The sequence below is a fragment of the Delphinapterus leucas genome, chromosome 11 (genome assembly GCF_059928025.1).
Source record: "Delphinapterus leucas isolate spDelLeu-1000000601 "Yukka" chromosome 11, BTC_Dleu_Yukka2, whole genome shotgun sequence".
Classification (NCBI taxonomy): Eukaryota; Metazoa; Chordata; class Mammalia; order Artiodactyla; family Monodontidae; genus Delphinapterus; species Delphinapterus leucas.
The window spans coordinates 23637991-23659223 of record NC_143139.1 but is presented as its reverse complement, the minus strand read 5'-3'; the positions used below and the strand labels follow the sequence as shown (position 1 = coordinate 23659223).

Sequence of the window (21233 nt, the reverse complement as noted above, 5' to 3'; positions counted from 1 at the left end):
TGTCACTGTTTGCAGGTGACATGATACTATACATAAAGAATCCTAAAGATGCTATCAGAAAACTACTAAAGCTAATCAATGAATTTGGTAAAGTAGCAGGATACAAAATTAATGCACGGAAATCTCTTGCATTCCTATACACTAATGATGAAAAATCTGAAAGTGAAATTAAGAGAACACTCCCATTTCCCATTGCAACAAAAGGAATAAAATACTAAGGAATAAACCTACCTAAGGAGACAAAAGACCTGTATGCAGAAAATTATAAGATACTGATGAAAGAAATTAAAAATGATACAAATAGATGGAGAGATATAGCATGTTCTTGGATTGGAAGAATCAACATTGTGAAAATGACTCTACTACCCAAAGCAATCTACAGATGCAATGCAATCCCTATCAAACTACCACTGGCATTTTTCACAGAACTAGAACAAAAATTTTCACAATTTGTATGGAAACATAAAAGACCCCGAATAGCCAAAACAATCTTGAGAAAGAAAAACGGAGCTGGAGGAATCAGGCTCCCTGACTTCAGACTATACCACAAAGCTACAGTAATTAAGACAGTATGGTACTGGCACAAAAGCAGAAATATAGATCAATGGAACATGATACAAAGCCCAGCAATAAACCCATGCATATACGGTCACCTTATCTTTGATAAAGGAGGTAAGAATATACCATGGAGAAAAGACAGCCTCTTCAATAAGTGGTGCTGGGAAAACTGGACAGCTACATGTAAAAGTATGAAATTAGAACACTCCCTAACACCATACACAAAAATAAACTCTAAATGGATTGAAGACCTAAATGTAAGGCCAGACACTATCAAACTCTTAGAGGAAAACACAGGCAGAACACTCTATGACATAAATCACAGCAAGATCCTTTTTGACCCACCTCCTAGATACATGGAAATAAAAACAAAAATAAACACATGGGACCTAATGAAACTTAAAAGCTTTTGCACAGCAAAGGAAACCATAAACAATGTGAAAAGACAACCCTCAGAATGGGAGAAAATATTTGCAAATGAAGTAACTAACAAATGATTAATCTCCAAAATATACAAGCAGCTCATGAAGCTCAATATCAAAAAAACAAACAACCCAGTCCAAAAATGGGCAGAAGACCTAAACAGACATTTGTCCAAAAGAAGATATACAGATTGCCAACAAACAAATGAAAGAATGCTCGACATCATTAATCATTAGAGAAATGCAAATCAAAACTACAATGAGATATCCCCAGTCTTGGGGATAGAATGGTATGTTTATAAATCTCCATTTAAATTCTAGACCTGGGGCTCCCCTGGTGGCGCAGTGGTTGCAAATCTGCCTGCTAATGCAGGGGACACGGGTTCGAGCCCTGGTCTGGGAGGATCCCACATGCCGTGGAGCAACTAGGCCCGTGAGCCACAACTACTGAGCCTGCGCATCTGGAGCCTGTGCTCTGCAACAAGAGAGGCCATGATAGTGAGAGGCCGGCGCACTGCGATGAAGGGTGGCCCCCGCTTGCCACAGCTAGAGAAAGCCCTCGCACAGAAACGAAGACCCAACACAGCAAAAATAAATAAATAAATTAATAAACCCCTACCGCCAACATCTTCTTTAAAAAAAAAAAAAAATCTAGACCTAATTTTGTTTTCCTATTAGGATATTTTCTTCCTGTGATACAAAATAGGTCCTTTGTATAAGGTTGATTTTATTTTCACCTACCAAGTGTTATGTTATTCAAAAGTGTTGCTGGGAACTTCTTGCACTAATTATTCATACTATGACATATACATATATGCTCTTCAATTGATTGTTTAATGTAAATCCAGTAATCGTGTCTGCAATGCTTTCTAAGACATTAAATCAAGAAAAGAAAAAATAATCACCAGAAAAAAATTTTAAACAGAAACTAATTCCTATAAGCAATGAAAGGTAATTCAAACATAAATACATACTTCAAATTCAAATGTTATTTATAAATCTTGTACCACTAAAAATCATTTCAGATGCCATTATACATTTACAGTAATCTTTTGCTTCTGTTATTTGATAAATAATATGATAACCCAGAAATTAGCATAAGAATTATTGTTAATTTGGGGATGATCTACATACTTTAGGCCTTTAGTCCTATATTCAGTCTATCATAAAATTCCGAAACTTTAACATTGAGTTTACATAAGCATATTTTTTTCTCCAAAATACACCAAGGAAAGTAAATGGCATGAAACTGAATAAACAGCTATAGCGTTCTCAGGGGAAGAGAGTCAGAAGAAAAGTATAAATATATAATGGATGTGCAATTTTATTACCTGAGTATTTAACAACTCTTCACACTTGTGTGCTTGTTTCTCTATTGCAGAAATGTACTGTTTTTCAATAGCTTCTACTTGTTGCTTAACTGAAGACTGCAGTAGTGCCTAAAAACAAGCAAAAATGTCATGTGGATCACAGACAAAACTTGGAATCTACTGTTGGCATGAGAAATTTTTTTGACAGTTGTACATATCTGAAATATGATACTATTCTGCATAACAAAATACACATTTGTGAATATTAAAGCAAATTCATATATAACACTACTTTAAGCTTTCGGTTTTAGGTTTTCCTATTGCCAAGACTAGTTTTTTGGCTTAGATGTTCCTTCCACACACCTTCTCGGTAAAAAGGCCAAGTCATAGAAGATGATAAAGAGGGTGAGTAGTTCTGTTAAATATAAATTCAGTTTAGTGAAGACCACACAGGATGAGAAGCATGTGAAAGCTGCTGAAAAAAAAGAGAAGAGAAAAAAACCAGACATATTTCACTGGCTGACAAAACTCCACATCCTCTCGGCACACTGTAATATCCCATGGGCCAAGCATGATCTTCAAGACCACAAATCAAGTAAAAGCAGATGGAAACTCTGAGCAATTTCAAACATAAAAGAGCTGCCCCCCAGGAAGTTCACGCCCCTAATGTGAAAAGGTATAAGGCAAAGTGTGGAAGTCAGGATCTTAAGGCAATATTCATAAAAAGTAATAAAACTTGGGAGCCTACACAAACTTAAGTGGATAGTGTAAACGCTGGAAGCTCGGTCAGTTAAATATAAAGATGTTAACACTATTGTAAGGGGAGCCAAATCAACACTGGAAGATGTTCCACCCACTCACTTCCTTATTGGAGATGTTTACAGTATTATCATCTTTTTTCCTTTCCCTTTTTTTTTTTTCAGGCATTATATGTTATAGTTAACATGTTCCCAGTATTATCTTACATGCTATTTATAAATCCTAAATCATTCTAAAATATGCATTTAACCATACACATAAGAACTCTTTAGCAAATATTCTATTTTTGAAGGTCTATCTGGATAACAAACTACTCATAATCAAAATAGTAAGTTGAAACAGACACATGTCTTATAGAAAACAGACCTTTGGTACATTCGCCAAGAAAAGAAAAATATGCCAAATCTCTTAAATAATCTCTGCTTTGAAAACAGATTTACTTGGTTGGAAACAACATGTATTAAGAGGCTAAATAAATATGTATGTATTTTTTAAAACTGAGACAAAAATATTTTGAAAACCTCTGAATAAGTCTCAAATCTTCAAATAATTATCTTTCTTTTGCAAATGTTAAACTGTCTGATGATGCTACTACTCCTATAATTCAATAGTTGTCACTCTGAAGCTGCAAAATTACTAGTAAACTAGTAAAGGAAAATAAACCTCTGACCACGGCTTAACCAAAATATAAAGAACTGCTTAACAGAACTGCATTAGCCCTTCATTTATACATTATATGTCCTCTAAAGATTCCATAACGATAATTTATAGAAGACACTATAATTTAACCTCTTAAACTGTGACTAGATAATATAAAGCTCTAATTTACCTTTGGCAAAATACAATACTATTCATTGGACTTCAGAAAATTTAAAGGATGATACAACTATGTACAATTCTGTTGGGTATATTCATGGCATCTTTTGTAGAGAGAAAAATGCCATTCTTTTGGGGGACTTGGGTTACGGCAGAATTGTTTTGCTTGATGGTAAGAACTGTTTCACTTCCTATTTGCCGTGATTCCAAATAATCCCAGGTTAAATACCCAGTTGTGACTTTCTAGTAAATTATATCATTTGGAGGGACAGGTAAGTTAATGCAATAAAATAATATTTTCTCACCATAATTAACACAAATGAATAGTTATTTTTTCCTCTGGTGACTGATTTGTATGCTATATACTCATTTTCTTCCAAACTTCAAGGAGGTCAAGTACCATAGGATAATGACAAGATTTTTTAAATAAAATAATAAGATTTCTTTAAAAAAAATTGGCTTATAATACTGAACTGTGGAATTATTAGTGCCAAAGTCCAAACAAAAGAGGTAGTGTTCAAAAACCATCTTTAGAACTAGAATATTAATTATGGACATACTTAGCAATACACAATGGTACCAGCTGCATGCTTCTATAGCTTGATCTATCATTACATAACTGGATATTCGTTTTCCTATGTAATATACCATAATAACTGCCTTAAAATTTCTTGTGTGCTGTAAGTATAAAAATGAACATTAGTCTTAACATTTCCCTATAATTTTTTTTCCTTTGTAATTGTCTCTACAGATATCAAAGACACAAGGAACCCTTCCCTTGGGCTTATATTGAATACAACACTACAAAAACATACATGAAAGAGTTATTTCTTTTATAAGCTATTTTAAACTATTCTCAACACAAATAAAGCACTAAGACTCTCAGGGTATGTAGAGGCAGAAAAACAAAGATGTATATAAACATTCCATAACGAAAAAAATGCTACCAAAGGCAGGGAATGTTTTGTTAATTTTCAACAGGTTTAGGTTTTAGCTTCAGTCCTATCAGAGATTTTCTGTATCATCCCAGGGGATAACTTAACTGAGCTTGAGCAAAACTACTTACCACACTTCTTCAAGAATAATTTTAAAGGTGTGAACAAGATCATAGATTTCTTTAGTACAGGAACTATGTCATCTTTATACTCATCTTTATATATCACACACAGCTTCTTACAGAGTGCTCTGTACATAGCAGACACATGCAATAGCTATTGAGTGACAATCCTTGTATTAAGATTAATATTTTAAAATCATAGTATAGGGCTTCCCTGGTGGCGCAGTGGTTGAGAGTCCGCCTGCCGATGCAGGGGACACGGGTTCGTGCCCCGGTCCGGGAAGATCCCACATGCCGCAGAGCGGCTAGGCCCTTGAGCCATGGCCGCTGAGCCTGCGCGTCCGGAGCCTGTGCTCCGCAATGGGAGAGGCCACAACAGTGAGAGGCCTGCGTACCGCAAAAAAAAAAAAAAAAAATCATAGTATAAATGATACCAATATTCACTGGAAAGTTCACTGAGCTTCAAATTATAACTACCAAGTTCAGTTACCAAACTTGTTCCTGTTAATCCCTACCAGAGATCTGAATTTTTTTTATTATTTTAGACTAGAAATGTTCATTCTTTCTACTCTACAAGTATAAATTTTGAGTAAATAAAATACAGTATGAGAAGGACTATAAACTCCTTGAAAAAAAAGTATGTTATAAATTCTATAATGATTAGACTCAGAGAAAACAAAAATATTAAGTCAAAAACCACCCCACACCAACCAATACCCATAAGCAGTAGATAGTTTATTTTTAATGGAACTGAATATACACTGGAATTTAAATGAGTAGAGACGTATAGCTCAAGTGGACTACTGCAAACCAAACTACAATCCACTGTCCCAACAAATCCACAGAATTCTCTTCTCCCTTGAAATACCCCAATTCTATTAGATCTGATTCTATCCTCATCAAATTTAATTACCTGTCCAGATTTGCAGAGCAGATGTGCCTAAAGAACCAAATGGTCTCTGAAACATTAATATCATGTTGGCATTTAGCACATAACCTTAAAAGAACACTTCATAGCTAATTTTAGGCAGTAATAATTAAAATTATTTTAAAAGTCAGTCCTCTAAGTCATGGTTTACAAATGCAGAAAAGTATAAGGCTACGGAGCAAGCTGGAGGCAAAACATATAATAAATATCCCCACTGAAACTGAAGCTCTAGGAGAATAGGAATCTGTGTTTAATTCACTGATTAAACAGTGTTTAATTCACTGTAGGTACTATTGTACCTACAATAGTATCTAACATATAGGTACTGTTATAATTGTAATTGGAATATATGGAATATGTGTTGAATGAACTGAAGAAATGAATCATGATTTCTGTATGTCCAAGCCTTATTACTTGCCTAGTCATAGAGAAACTATCAAAACATTGACGTTAATTATGTCTGTTCATTGTATTCTTAGTTTAGCTTTTTGACTGCAGTAGTACAAATTAATTGTTGTAAAAGGTCATTTGAAATCAAGCACAATTTCATCTTTCTTGGAAAAATATCATAGTTTGCTTTTCAAAATTCTGTTTCAGATCTTTTCCAATTTTTAACTAAAAATAAAATAAGCAAAACTAAAAGGTATCAGCAAAAGAGTAAGTTAGAACTCTGAAGGGACACTTTTATGTTTTTTCTGGACTAAGTGCTATTTTTGAAAAAAATATTACGTCAAATTTTGCAAGGCTTTTTAACTGTTGTTAGCATGTCTTATAATATTCCCTCAAAGTTTCAAACATATAAGCAAGTTTGTTATTCAAAAGGAGAGCCTACTTAACTGATATATATGAAAAATGATGAATTTCAGTCATTTCATTGAATCATTCATCCATCTTTTTCCATGAGCTCTACATACCTGTTCTACAGATAAAGAAACAGACACGAAGGTTAAGAAATGAGCCCAAAATCATATGAAAAGACTAAGTGGAACAAAGAACTGGATTCAGGTCCACCCTCTTGGTTCCCTGTTTGTCTTAGCCATTCCAACCTGGTAAAGCAGGTTTCTCTTCATGAACTAATCACTTATTCTATTTTATAGCCACTTAATTATTTGTTAATTCTTCACTTATTCAACTAATATTTACTGAATGCATACTTTATTCCAGACAGTGTCTAGGCACTGGTGATGCAGACTGAACAAAACAGATATGGGCCTGACTCCCCTGAATTTACATTATTGGCAAGCGGATAGGGAAAGTGGGGAAGACAAGGAAGAATGGGAGGTACACAATAAACAAATCATTTTGATGGTGTTATATGCTATAAAGAAAATTAAAAAGGGATAAAAAGGAAAAGAATAATGGAGGAGAAATTTTTCAGAGAGGGAAGTCAAGAGCTCTCTTGAGAAGTCACAAAAGGTGGGGAAAAAAAGTCATATATTAAGCCTGAGGGAAGAAGATTTCCGTCAAAGAAAAAAGTACAAAGTCCTAGCATGGGAAAAAGGCTAATGAGTTCTAGAACTAGAAGAAAAGGCCAGTGCAGATCATATGAACCAGGGAATTCCATCAGATCCTATACCTGCACCAGACTTCAGAGGACCAGAATTATGTAGAACCATGGAAAGGCATTTTAATTCTATTCAAACATGAAAGTTTCTATAATCTGATACATAGTATCTTCAAACAATGTTGCAAAGTATCAAAAGCACTCAAATGCTATCAAGAATTCCTCCATTAATAGACAATTTGTGAAAAAGAAAATATGTAGCACTGATTTTTGTAGGCTACACATATACAAGTAGGTTAGAAACATAACTAATGCACCACGCATGAACATTTTTTTATTCAGTAGAATTAAGAGTAATGCGACTATACTCTCTGGTAAGGAAGGAGTTAATCCTAATAAGAACTAGTTGAGGGACTTCCCTGGTGATCTAGTGGTTAAGACTCCACACTCCCATGCAGGGGGCCCGGTTTGATCCCTGGTCAGGGAACTAGATCCTGCATGTGACAACAAAGATCCCACCTGCCGCAACTAAGACCCGGTGCAGCGAAATAAATAAATATTAAAAAATTACAAGGGCTTCCCTGGTGGCTCAGAGGTTGCGAGTCCGCCTGCCGATTCAGGGGACAGGGATTCGTGCCCCGGTCCGGGAAGATCCCACATGCCGCGGAGCAGCTGGGCCCGTGAGCCACGGCCGCTGAGCCTGCGCTCCGTAACGGGAGAGGCCACAACAGCGAGAGGTCCGCGTACAGCAAAGAAACAAACAAACAAAAAAAACCCAGTTGAGTGTTTTCCATGGTCTCACAGAAAAGTGCCATAGATTGCTACAAGTATATCTGGCAAGTAATACTTACTTGAACTTTATCTGGATACTGTGTCTATTAGCATGCAGTTCTTCCATAATACTTACATTCTCCATTTTATACTGAATAGACTGGCAACACAGATTATGAAAATGAGGATATAGTGTCCAAATAATGGCAGCTGACTAATTTATCTTAATGTTCAATTACTCTTGGCTAATCAAAAGTATCTTTTGCCAATTTTGGGATCTAAAATGTCAATCTATAGCTTTGTTGGCTTATCATATGGGAAGAGAAACTGATAGTTTGATATACATATATATATTTTAAGACCTCAGTGAGCTACTAATTCAATTGTAGTACAGATTTAGTTGCATTAGAACAGAAACATTAGGCTATCTCTGAAAACAATATTTAGACATTTTAGAAAATTTTGTTGGAATACAAAAAGAATTAATGGGATTAAAATGTATTAGTGGGGAGTTCCCTGGCGGTCCAGTGGTTAAGATTCCGTGCTTCCACTGTGGGAGGCACGGGTTCAATCCCTGGTCAGGGAACTAAGATCCCATATGCTGCATGGCGCAGCCAAAAATAAATAAATAAATAGATAGAAATTTAAAAAAAAACACAACTATCACTGGGAAGTGATTTAAAAGTACAATGTAAAAAGGACTAGGGAGTATAACTCTCTAGAGGAAAAACTTCAATCTCAACTTAAGGCTTAAGTTTATTCAACTTAAGTTTACTCAACTTAAGTTTACTCAAAACTGGATCCAAATTCAAGTTTAGGTTCATGGTCTCCTGCTACCCAGGCAGGCAGAAGTTAGGCAACACCAGAACCTTTAAGTTCAACCCTTGGGGAGAATGAAGGTGCATGTTTCTCAAGAGTAAACTCCAGATGTGTGAGGAGTGATAGTGACGGATTTGGTCATATTTCTTTTTAGAAAGCAGGACAGAAACTAATACCTAAAATTATGGGTAAAAGGATTAAAAAATAAAGATTCTGCCCTTCCTTTTCCTTAACTTAAACAAGCAGTAGTATCAAGGTCATGTGGAGGCTGCTGAAAATTTATCTTGTTACAGATCTAAAGCATTGGCAATTGCAGTGATCCTAGGTTTTTCTATGTATTTGAATTACAGTGCAGTGGCACTATATAATTCAAAACGAAAAATGTGAAATTATGGGTATATATCTAAACATGGAAATTCAATATAGTCTAGCCATGCTATAAAGTGCATTGGAGACTGTGAAAGCCAAAGAAAACCTTTAGGACAGAGGGAATCATTCCTGTTGGCCTTGTTGTTAAGGGATTCCAGTAACATAAGAGTTGTTACCTCAAACACCACTAATGTCTCCCAGTGAAAATTTCTTTTGTGCCATGGACAACACATTAAAATTAAGAAGTTTCTAAAATTAAGTACAGCAGAGAGACGCTGCATGTCTACCTTCCAGCTACTTTAAACTTCTGAAAAGCTGCCACATGGACATGCCTCTACCTCAGATGCCACAGTATTATTCCTTGTGACTTGAATAAGAGCTACAGTTTCAGTTAAAAAAAAAAAAAAAAAGAAGAAGAAAGAAAGGAAGGAAGGAAGGAAACAAAAGGAAAAAAAGAACTCTGACTAAATCTCTTCAGAATCTTTCAGAGGATTAAATGAAGCACCTAGTTATTAAACACTAAAGACCTCCACATCTCATTTTCTGAAATATCGGAAACCACAGAAAGAAAGGAACCCATATAGGTGTCAGAAGTATTTGGCTTAAATACACAGTCATTAACCTTCTAAGGAGGCAGCATAATTTGTTGAACAGAGCCCTGCATCAAGCTTTGAATGACCCGGCTTTTATTTACAGCTCCTCCTCTGTTTGTATGTGTTTGATCAAGGCACTGTGTTTCTCCGTGTCTCAGATGCCTTATCTAATAAATAGGGAGAATAATAGAGTTTCTTCTCTGCCAGTAATAAAGGAATTCTGTGAAATTATGACTGTTAATTTAATTCTTTACATTGATAACATTTCAAAATAGAATTGTTCTAACCACTTGCTGATTTTTGAGAACTAATTTCTTCATTCTCATGATAAAGGAAACTCATGCTATGTGGATTCAAGTTAGGATCAACATTATTTTTTAAGTTACTAGATTTAAGACCATTAAAATAATTTTCCTCCAAATTAATAGAGATCCATTCATTAAACATAGATCTCAAAGATTAGAAAAGAACTTTTACTCACATTGAAAAGCCATCAACATTGAGAGAGATAAGAGGATTCATATAAATCAATTTTATTAGAAGACATACTGACAAAGATTAAATTTTCCTTTATGTTTTCTTTTTGATCACAAAGAGAAGAATGTTGCAAACTTAGATGATAATTTAACATACTTCAACTGGTTCTTTTTCAGTTAAAAATTAACCATATATTACAGAAATAATAATGTTCGGGGAGATGTGTAAATTATTTAAAATCCATTGGATTGGGCACAAAACAATCAGAAGTGCCATTCCCAGCACTGGAATAGGTGCCAGAGGCCCCGGCAGTGCTGAGCTCCAGCTTGACTGTGTGGGGTTCGGGAGAAGCCTCAGGGGAAGGGACAAAGTCACCAAAGTGGCTCAGAGGAATTGTTAATATATTAACTAGTATGGAAGTACTTCACCATTATAAGATAATACAAAGTAGTGCTTGTTGGAACTCAAATTAGGTTGTTACAATGGATTAATTACCAAAAAATTTGGCTACATGAATATCTTGCTAAAATACCAAAACAGGATAGCCTTGGAACTTGGTGCTTCTAACTATATGGACTAAATCAGACTCTATATGGATTATTCTTCAAATGGAATTCCTTTATCACTGCTGTAAAACAATCTGATGATCAATTCACTGCAAATCAGAGACATGACAATTTTAAGCAAATTATCCCACCTCTGGAAGCCATAAAGCTTGAAACATAGATGGGGACTGATACCCAGACAGCAATGGGAGCAAAATTTAATTTTTACTATGCATATTTCCATATCTTTTGAATTTTGTGTTGCACACACATATGTTCCCTTGTCAAAAAATAAGATACTTCAAGCAAATCATTCTACTCCCTAATAATTTATCCTTGGTATAAAATCTATATTCTCATATATCATTTCCCCAAAGTTGATTAACTAGAATTTAACAGATAAAATCAAAACCAGCTGTCTATTTTGACACTGGATCACACACTAATTAGAAATGGGACAGATATCTTAAAACGCTGTTCTTCAACTGTCACTGGTTCTTACATCTCTGCTTTCCTTCCTCAGAGTCAGTGTTTTATAGTTCAGATTAAAGAATAAAGTTAACCACACCTCTTTTATAACTTTTCAAACATGCAAGAAATTGAAAAATAATAATAAAACTTAGGGCTCCCCTAGTGGCACAGTGGATGGGAGTCCGCCTGCCAATGCAGGGGACACAGGCTCGAGCCCTGGTCCGGGAAGATCCCACATGCCGCAGAGCAACTAAGCCCGTGCACCACAACTACTGAGCCTGCTCTCTAGAGCCCGTGAGCCACAACTACTGAGCCCGTGTGCCACAACTACTGAACCTGTGCTCCGCAACAAGAGAAGCCACTGCCATGAGAAGCCTGCGCACCGCAATGAAGACCCAATGCAGCCAAAAATAAATAAAATAAATAAATTTTTTAAAAAACCTTAAAAGTAGTTTCTTGTATACATATCTTCATTTGGACTTATAAGAATAACTTTCACCAGTTTATCTCTTCTGCCTCTAAGAACTATGGTATGCAGTCTTTTACTAACTGGACTACTGGTTGCCAATAAAAAAACTGAATAAAGATAAATCTATAACAGACATCAATTACTATTCTTCTAAAGTCTAATTACTATGTAAGTCTTCAGTTCTATCGAAAATTGAAAATGCCTGATTACAGACAGACCTTGCTGACAATTCAGTTCACTAGAATAATGGAAGATTAAGAACCACATAACTGATAAATCACGTCGACTGGAATAGTTACAGAAATGATATTCTTTACAGATACTACTATATAATCACTCTTCCAGCAATGTTACTAGATGTAGAAACCTCCTGAATAACCTTGTTAAAAGGAAGGTTTGAAAAATACTTTCAACCCCATCAGAACAAAACAGATCCAGCCTCATTCAACGTGGAAAGCTAATATTATTATGGATGGAAGGTACTTATAATAGAGCGGCTTGACTTTTCATGATAATAAGCAGAAATCTATAATTAATCAACAATATCTGGGTGGGACAGACTCATATTGATAAAATTCTCAAGTCTGATCAACATTAGTCATAAATATTAGCCTGATGTGATACAAAAAAGAACCCCTAACATTTAAAGTGCATTTTGGAAGGTAAGCCAAAAATAACTAATGGGGAAAGGCAGATCTTACATGTCTTAAGAAACAATTAAGTAAAACCTATTCATTAATTCTTTTGTTAATCTCTGGAGGTATTTTTCAAGGTCTTCTCTGAAGCAAAAATTTGAAATTTATCTCCTCAATACAGAATGAAGTCTCCCCTTCATTCCTTTGACCATCAGGCTGAAAATCCAGTCACAATATAAAGGCAAGCCTTAAATCTATATTAAAACAAGTTTTCTTGCAAGGTTTCCAATGCCTTTTGGCTTTGGCCTGGCTGGAAAACCACAAGAATAGCCTTGTATACAAAATTCTGGCTTAGCTCAGGAAACTCAGAGGCACATAAGAACTATTTTCAACTACCAAACCTTTCTCAATCCTCTTCTGAGGTTAAGTTTGATGGGAGGGATAAGAATGGACAAGCCAAGTTGTTAGTTCCAAACCAATCACTAGTATCTAGCATGCTGTTAGGCCAAACGCTATTGGCAACAGCAAACATCTTTATTTGTCCAGGAAAAATCTGATCATATGATAAAAGCTGGAATTTATAAGAATCCTTGTTCAATCAAATAACTAAAACTATAAATTTATTTCATATCTTTGGGTTAACAAAAGGGTGGGATTAAAAGAAAGATATATAAAAGATCTCATAACTTCATTTTTACTTATCCCCTCTTTGCACAAAAAGTTAGCAATCTCTAATCAAGGGAATACATCAAAAGAAGAGAAAAAGTTGTTCCCCCTCCTTGGAGCAGAACTTTATACAATAAAAGTAATTCTACACCCTGGGAAAAATTGGTCTCCAAAATGTATTATGTTCTCCCTTATAAAACAGTACAAACAACTCAAGAGTTCAAATAAAATACTAGCAAGTAGATGCTTTTTTAAAATGGAATACAGCAGGCATGTGATATTCCAAGCTGGCATCTGACATGTGTTACACTGCTAAAATTCAAAGCAATACTTAGCAAAAGGGACTTAAGGCATACTTAACCTTTGAGAAATGCACAGTGAACCAATATTCTCAATAAAACCAAGGTTGGTCAAAATGGGAAATAAATATATCAAGAGTTTTAATCAAGATAATTTCAAAACAACTGAAGTTTATATAGCAATTTTGCATCGTTTTTCACTTAGGAATAGTGAAAATGTGTGTGTCTGATAAGTTAAAACTCTACTGCATCTGATTCAATACTCTGATACTTAAACACAAGAAAAAAAATCAGAAAATTCTCTTCATAAAATGTTCTAAGACTTTAGAAAAGAACTGCCCATTCCTTGTTTTCTCATTAAAACAGTCGAATATTTATAAGCACTATTCATGTGTCTAACACTCATTGGCTTTTGACATCTGGGTTGTAATACACCAAATTAAAGATCATCAATTCAGTCAAGCTTCAGGAACAGACTGCGAAATGAGTATGTGTCTATATATCTAGTTTGGTGGAAATATCTTGAAATACGTAGATATACATAAATAAGCATGAGTTTTGTAAATGTACTCCACTTGGCCAAAAACATGCACACAAAACACAAGGGTGAGAAAGAAAGCTCTAGAGCTTGAGAAGAGGGTATAAAAACCCTTCTAGTTTCAAGATGAGTGTGATGACCAGGAACTAATTTTCATATCACCAAAAAACCGACACCGAAAACATCTCACTTAGGCACCCACAAGAGGGCCAAGAAACATATAATAGACCTTAAATCACTATAGTTGTAATTTGGTGTTTGCATATAAAAAATCAAAATGCATTTTCCTTTTTGCCTTTTTCAGGCTAATTTCTAATCACCATTTTACTAATTTGTCAACTATGTCAAATTCAATGTTTCAACACTTCTATCTGCTATGATTTGAAAAATGTCTAAATCCCTTAAGTTTAAACAACAAAAACAACAGAGTATAATTTAATTTGAAAAGTAAACAAGTTGAGCCAGAACCAAGAAAATAACTTGTAAATCTAACTTTAGGAAGAAATAAAAAATTCTGTATACTAAACTTTCAAAAGGGAAAGCTCTTTTTCTAACTGATCTATCTTAAAGCAAACACCACATGAAAAAAAGAAAGAAAAAAAAAAGAGAGGGGAGTCTTTTGCCATTGCCTTGAAAAAGAAGATTCAGTATATAGTAGTGAAATAAAAATATTAACCAAAACTATGTTATCTTATTTGTGTCAGATTGGAAGCTTCAATGAACTGGACTCAAAGTAAAGTAAAATAAAAACATGTTAAACTTAATTTCTTGAGTACTTTCCACTCACTGTTACAGCATGTTAGCAAAAGTTCTAGCTTTGAACTTTAACACACTGAGTCAACTAGTACTTTCTTTGGAAAATTCTTCCCCAAAGTTATTTTGGATAAAAAGAAAATTCATTTTAAGAACGTGTCAACATCTAAAATGGTTTTTACCTCAAGCGCTTATATAAAGTATATTAATTGAATATATGTATACAGAGATACTTCTGAAAAGAAAACCAAGAAGCAAACATATCTGTGCAAGAAATGGAGATAGTGAGATACTTTCTCTTTAAAAGACTAGGCATCATATTCCCTAAGTAACAGAATTACATTTATTTTAGCAAATATGCCTGTATTTTTTCCATGTATGATTTTCTTTGTTAGTCTCTCTGTGCTACTATACCAATACACCACTATAAAGAAATTTTTTCTTAGACTGATCACTTATCCCACATAAAGGAAAACAAGACATAAGTTAAAAAAAAATCTTAATGTGGGATAAATCTAGTTTCTTAGTTACAGCTAAAACTTTTGTTTCTTTTGTAACTTTTAAAAACAGAGAGCAGTCCTTCTGACAGTCATTTAGATCTGTCAGAATATCTCTCATCTTTCTCGTATGGAAAAATTTCCCAGTGATTTCAGTCTAAACACATACATACACACACACACACACACACACACACACACACACACACAATCTTGACAGGTTCAATTTAGATAATAAAAACAGAGGAAATAGCAACAGGCTGAAATAGATAGACTATACTAATAGGCAAACAAATATGTAGGGATAAGACAATGATTAACAACCCCTTTAGGGTAGCAGAATGACTCCTAGAACTTCAGAAAACAGATATCTAGACCCCACCTATGTGAACTGATTTTAAATTTCCAGAGAAGATTGATTGATATGATTTTTTAAAAAGCAACCCAAGTAATTTATTATGTGCTGCAAAAGGTGAGAACCAAGGGGTTAAGATACCCTGATCAATAACAACTGCTGAGAGCATCAGAAACAAAATAGCAGCATACTAATACAACTACTCATTATCTTAAAAAAAAATGTACTCTGTATCATGGATAGTAATATTTGATAGACAAAACTACAGACATAAAGAACTGTGAAGTCTGAGCCAGCATATATACTAGAAAATGACAATTTCAAGACAAAAGCTCAAATAAGTAAAGGAAAATTTTTATGTTGCTTGTAGTAAACAATCTTAGATGTGGCATGCTCCTATGGAAAGCCTTCCAAGATCTACATTTACTTTACTGTTGTTAATTATCGGGATAAAAGATTTTTTGCTATGAAAGAAAAAATAAAACAAAATTAAGTAAACATTATGGGAAAAGTTGGCATATATAGCACATTAGGTTAGTTTTAGCTTTGTTTTTTTCTGCACTTTAACAGAATTTCACATGTCCTTTTCATCAATCTGGAGCAAGCTATTTACTTTCTAAATGAACAAAAGAACGCTGACTTTTTAACAGAAGCCTAGGAATATGAAGGGCTGGACCACGACCTCTTTTCCTTAAATAGGTATTTCTAAAAAAGACTGAAACAAGAATCCACACTGTATAATTGTGAGAAGCTAATAGTCAGCTCTAAGATAATGACAATACATTAAAATTTCTATGCTAGAAAACTGATATATTGAGTATAATAATAACTAAATAGCCAATATTTATTAACAGCATTATTATTAGCCATACAATATTCATTATCTCACTGGGTCCTCACAATACTCCTAAGAATAGGTTCTACGGTTATTCCCTCATTTATTCATGGGGAAATTAAAATTTATATATAAGAAACTGCCTAACGTAACACTGTTAGTAAGCACCAGAGCTGGAGCTTAGATCCAGGTCTGTCTGACTTCAAAATAATCAATCAGCTCTACTAACAGTTGTTCTCAGCAGTCCCAAAGTAGAAATTTTTGCAAAGATACAATACTCCTTCAAAGAATTTATAGAATAAAAATATATAAATTAGTATATACCATTATTAAAAGTAGAAAAAGATAAGGATATTAGTACATAATACATAATAATAGTACAAAATAACTTTGGATTTTAAAGTTGTTTACATATGGGGTTGGGTTGCAGATTTTCTTTGCCCAGTTTCTGCAGTGGATGATTTGAAGTTGTATGAATAAAGAATTACTAAAAGAACTGAATTCCAATTTGATGAGGGCAGCTAATCCCTTAAATACAGACTAATTCAAGGTGAATCAGAATGTTTTCAATTCTCTGTGAAAAGTTTAAATCATAATATAGAGTATTCCTATTTTTTAAAATCAGAAACTACTATCACATCATTCAGGAGCTTTAAAATATGCTATTTCATTTGAATGATGTTTGGTACACATGATATGCTAACCAAAAGGTACTGGAACTTTATAAAGCTTTTAAAAAATCCAATTACCAATGTGAAGATTGGCATTTAGTTTATTAAGGTTTAAATTAATAACTGAAGACATGGTAATGTGCTGAAAAAAACCCCAAAACATATTCTAAAATTCATTAAGAGATACAGTATCAGAATTTACTCTTGCAAAAGAAGAGTCCACATTTTAGAGAAGCATTAGAAAAAGAAATCATCAATGATCCAAGGACTGAGGTACTCTTATAAGACAAGATGGTGTAAAGAAAACTTTAAGTCTTGTCAATACAGTGATAATAAAGAGTGTCACAACTCCCGAATATTCACTGATCCCAGGATAATCATTTTTTAAACAAAGAAGATATGTAATGGAGTAACCACTATTTTAATATGGATTAAAAGAAATAAAGAGGGTTACTTCTGGAATAGTGACGTTGGGGCTCAGAGAAACCTCTACCCCAGAGAGATATCTTTTAAGTAGGTCAAATTAGCAAAAACAATCATTCAAAGTTTCTGGACATTTATCAAAGGATTTAAAACAAATTGAGCAGCATTTACTCAACACAATGTATAGGAACATGGTAAGAACAATGGGAGACTATGATACTCAACCTAGGGACTTCACCCATCCACCTACAGCTCAGCCTTGCAGAAGAACTGTTTCAGCAGGCTCAGCAGCCAAGGGACAGTTCCCATCTCTCCCAGCCTATTACTGTAAAGTACCATTCCTGGTAGTTTTGGCAGCTGGTGAACATTAGCAGATCCTTCACAGATCCAAGGCTTATATCACGTGGATAGCGCAGCTAGTAATGAATGCAATTCTCCTTTCCTGCAAAGCTCTATACTGCAGGAGAACTGCTTAGTTGGGCTCAGAAGTTAAGCCCCAATTCCAATCTCTCCTAGATTCCTGAAGCACAAGAACTAGTCCAGATATATTCTATCACTATAAACACTGGATGATCCCATCCATGTGAACTGTATATTGTCAAAGGTCTGTCTGAGCAATGGCAGCAGCCATGTGGAAGATTAGTACCTACCCTCCCTCCCCTCACACATAGCTCCAGCTCCAAAAGGAGGATCTGGGTGAGGAAAACAATGATGATCAGATTAACCATCCTACACTTCCAGTGTCTGTGCACAGTGCAGAGGTTCTATGATAGGAAAGGGTTACAGAGAGACTCAAAAATTGACACACAAATTGCCCCTGCCAAGGAAGATCGGATTAAACTATGGATCAATGGATACCCTAGGGCACTGTCAAAACAACAAAAAAATCAGCTACAAAGTAATAGAAACTGACAACTAGATATGTTAAAATACAGACAAGTCAGAATTGCAAAAGGGAGATCAGGGAAAGAGACAATCAAAAACAGCATGGCTTTAAACTACTCATTTCTGGTAGCCAGAGTGTGTTCATGTCCATTTTGCTCTTACAGCAAAATCACAGGCTGCATAATTCAAGAGAAACAGACTTCACTTAACAACAAACAAAACAACAAATCTCCTGGGGGTTTGGGACACAAAGTTGCTACATTATTTGCAATGTACAGATAAAAAAAAAAATTCCTAGACATAAAAAGGAATAGGAAATTGTGTCCCGTACACAGGGAAAACAGGAGTCAATGGAAACTGCCTTTGAAGGGGCCCAGATGTCAGACTTAGCAGAAAAAGACTTCAAAGTACCAATTATAAAAATGTTAAAAAAAACTAAAGAAAACCATGCTTAAACAATTAAAGAAAAATATTATAAGATCTCATAAAATATGCAATATTGATAAAGAGATAGAATTATAAAAAGAGAAACAAAAAGAAATTCTGGAGTGGAAAAGTAAAATAACAAAAATTTAAAATTCCATAGGTTCTAACAGTAGGTTTGAGCCGGGAGAAGAAAGAATCAATAAATTTGAAGAAATATTAATAAAGCCTGTGAAATCTGAAGAAGAGAGTTTAAATAATGAAGAAAAATGAATTGGAGGGTTAGAAAAATGTGAGACACAATTAAGCAGACCAACATGTCTACATAATTGGAAGCAACACAAAGAGAGAATAAAGAGAAAGGAGGGAAAAAAATATTTGAATGAAATAATGCCTGAATACTTCCCCAAAGTGATGAAAAACAACTTATACATGTAAGAAGTTCAATGATTTCCACATAGGACAAACTAAAAGGGATACACACCCAGATATACCATTGTCAAAATGCTGAAAGCCAAAAACAGAGACAATTTTTAAAACAGTAGAAAAATGACTCACCACACCCTCATAAAGTTTAACAGCTTACTTCTTATCAGAAACAGTGAAGAAGAAAGGCAGTGGGATGATATTTTCAAAATACTAAAATTAAACACAAAAAATCTGTCTGCCAAGAATCTTATATCCAATAACAACAACAAAAAACTTTTAAGATAGAAAACTATCTTTAAAAATTGAAAGCGAATTAAAGATATTTCCAGATAAAGAAATTTATTGCTAGCAGACAACACTTATAATAAATATTAAAACAAGTTCTTCAGGTTAAAGCAAGTGAAATCAGAAAATAATTCAATCCACATGAAGAAACAAACTGTGCCTGTAAAGGTAATTATGTAGGTAATTTAAAAAGCAATATAATTGAATATGTCTTTTCCTTTATTTTCGTAATTGATTTAAACAGCAATTACATTTTTAAAATGTATATAATTGTAAATGTACAAAAGACAAAGTTTAGAGTCAAAGACACAATGGGTTCAAAGTAAAAGGATGGGAAAAGATATACCATGCAAACAGAAACCATAATAGAGCTAGAGTGGCTATATTAATATCAGGAAAACATAGACTTTAGATCAAAAAATATTTCTAGAGACTAAAACAGCCATCTTCTAAGAGGGTCAATACATTAGAAAGACATAACAATTAAAAACATATACTAAGTACCTAACATACTATCCACAAAATACATGAAACAGAAATTGAAAGAACAACAAACAATTCAAAAATAATACTTGGATAATTCAATATCCCCATTTCAATGAAGGGTAGAAAAATGAGAAAGATTATCAACAGCATATAGAAGACTTAAACAATACTATAAAGCAGTACACATCTATAGACATAAAAATGTCTCTACATGCACCTATAGATATCTAAAGAACACTTCACCCCAATCAAAATCACCAAAAAGAAGTTCTCTGACTATGATGGAATTAAATTTGAAATTAATAACAGCCAGAAATTTGGTAAATTTGCAGACATGTGGAAATTAACAAACTTCTAAGGAACCAATGAGTCAAAGAAGAAATAATAAAATACTTTTATATGACTGAAAATAAAAATACAACATAAAACTTATGGGATTAAATAAGCTAGGATTCAGAGGGAAATTTTTAAGTATAAATGCCTATAGAAAAAAGAAAGTAAACATCAAATCAATAACCTAGTTATCCATATTAAAAAACTAGAAAAATAGGGCTTCCCTGGTGGCGCAGTGGTTGAGAGTCCGCCTGCCGATGCAGGGGACACAGGTTCGTGCCCCGGTTCGGGAAGATCCCACATACCGTGGAGCGGTTAGGCCCGTGAGCCATGGCCGCTGAGCCTGCGCGTCCGGAGCCTGTGCTCCACAATGGGAGAGGCCACAACAGTGAGAGGCCCGCATACCACACACACACACAAAAAACTAGAAAAATAACAAACTAAAGCAAAAAGCAAACAAAAGATCAGGCAAAATAAAGGTTAGAGTACAAATTAATAAATTATAGAATAGAAAAATAAGAGAGAAAATGAACAAAACCAGCAGTTAATCCTTTGAAAACACCAACAAAATGAGCAAACCTTTAGATAGACTGACCAATTAAAATAGAGGAAAGACTCAAAGTACAAAATCAGGAATGAAAGAGAAAACATCAGTACAAAAATAAAAAGAATTAAGGGAATACTATAAACAAATATATCCCCCCAAAATAGATCACTTAAATTAAAAAGAGGTAAATCCCTAGAAAGGTGAAATTACCAAAGTAACTCAGGAAAAAAATTTAAAAATCTGAAGAGATCAATAACAAGAGATTGAATTAATTTTAAAAAATCTCTCACAAAGAAAAGTCCAGT

General features: G+C 34.3%; 1 protein-coding gene across 17 annotated transcripts in view; it reads right to left on the bottom strand.

Moving 5' to 3' along the window:
* CCDC91 (coiled-coil domain containing 91) overlaps positions 1 to 21233 on the bottom strand; it is a 411994-nt gene that overhangs the window by 184004 nt on the left and 206757 nt on the right. For 15 of the 17 annotated variants that reach the window (XR_016394889.1, XM_089920448.1, XM_089920446.1 and 12 more), the window contains one exon: positions 2312 to 2419. The exons of the other annotated variants lie outside the window; for them this stretch is intronic. Coding sequence is in view for 14 of the 15 variants with exons in the window: in XM_089920448.1 (XP_089776574.1) it covers positions 2312 to 2419 (108 nt within the window). In the remaining variant the exon portion in view is untranslated. The remainder of the gene's footprint in view (positions 1 to 2311; positions 2420 to 21233) is intronic. 17 annotated transcript variants of the gene reach the window in all.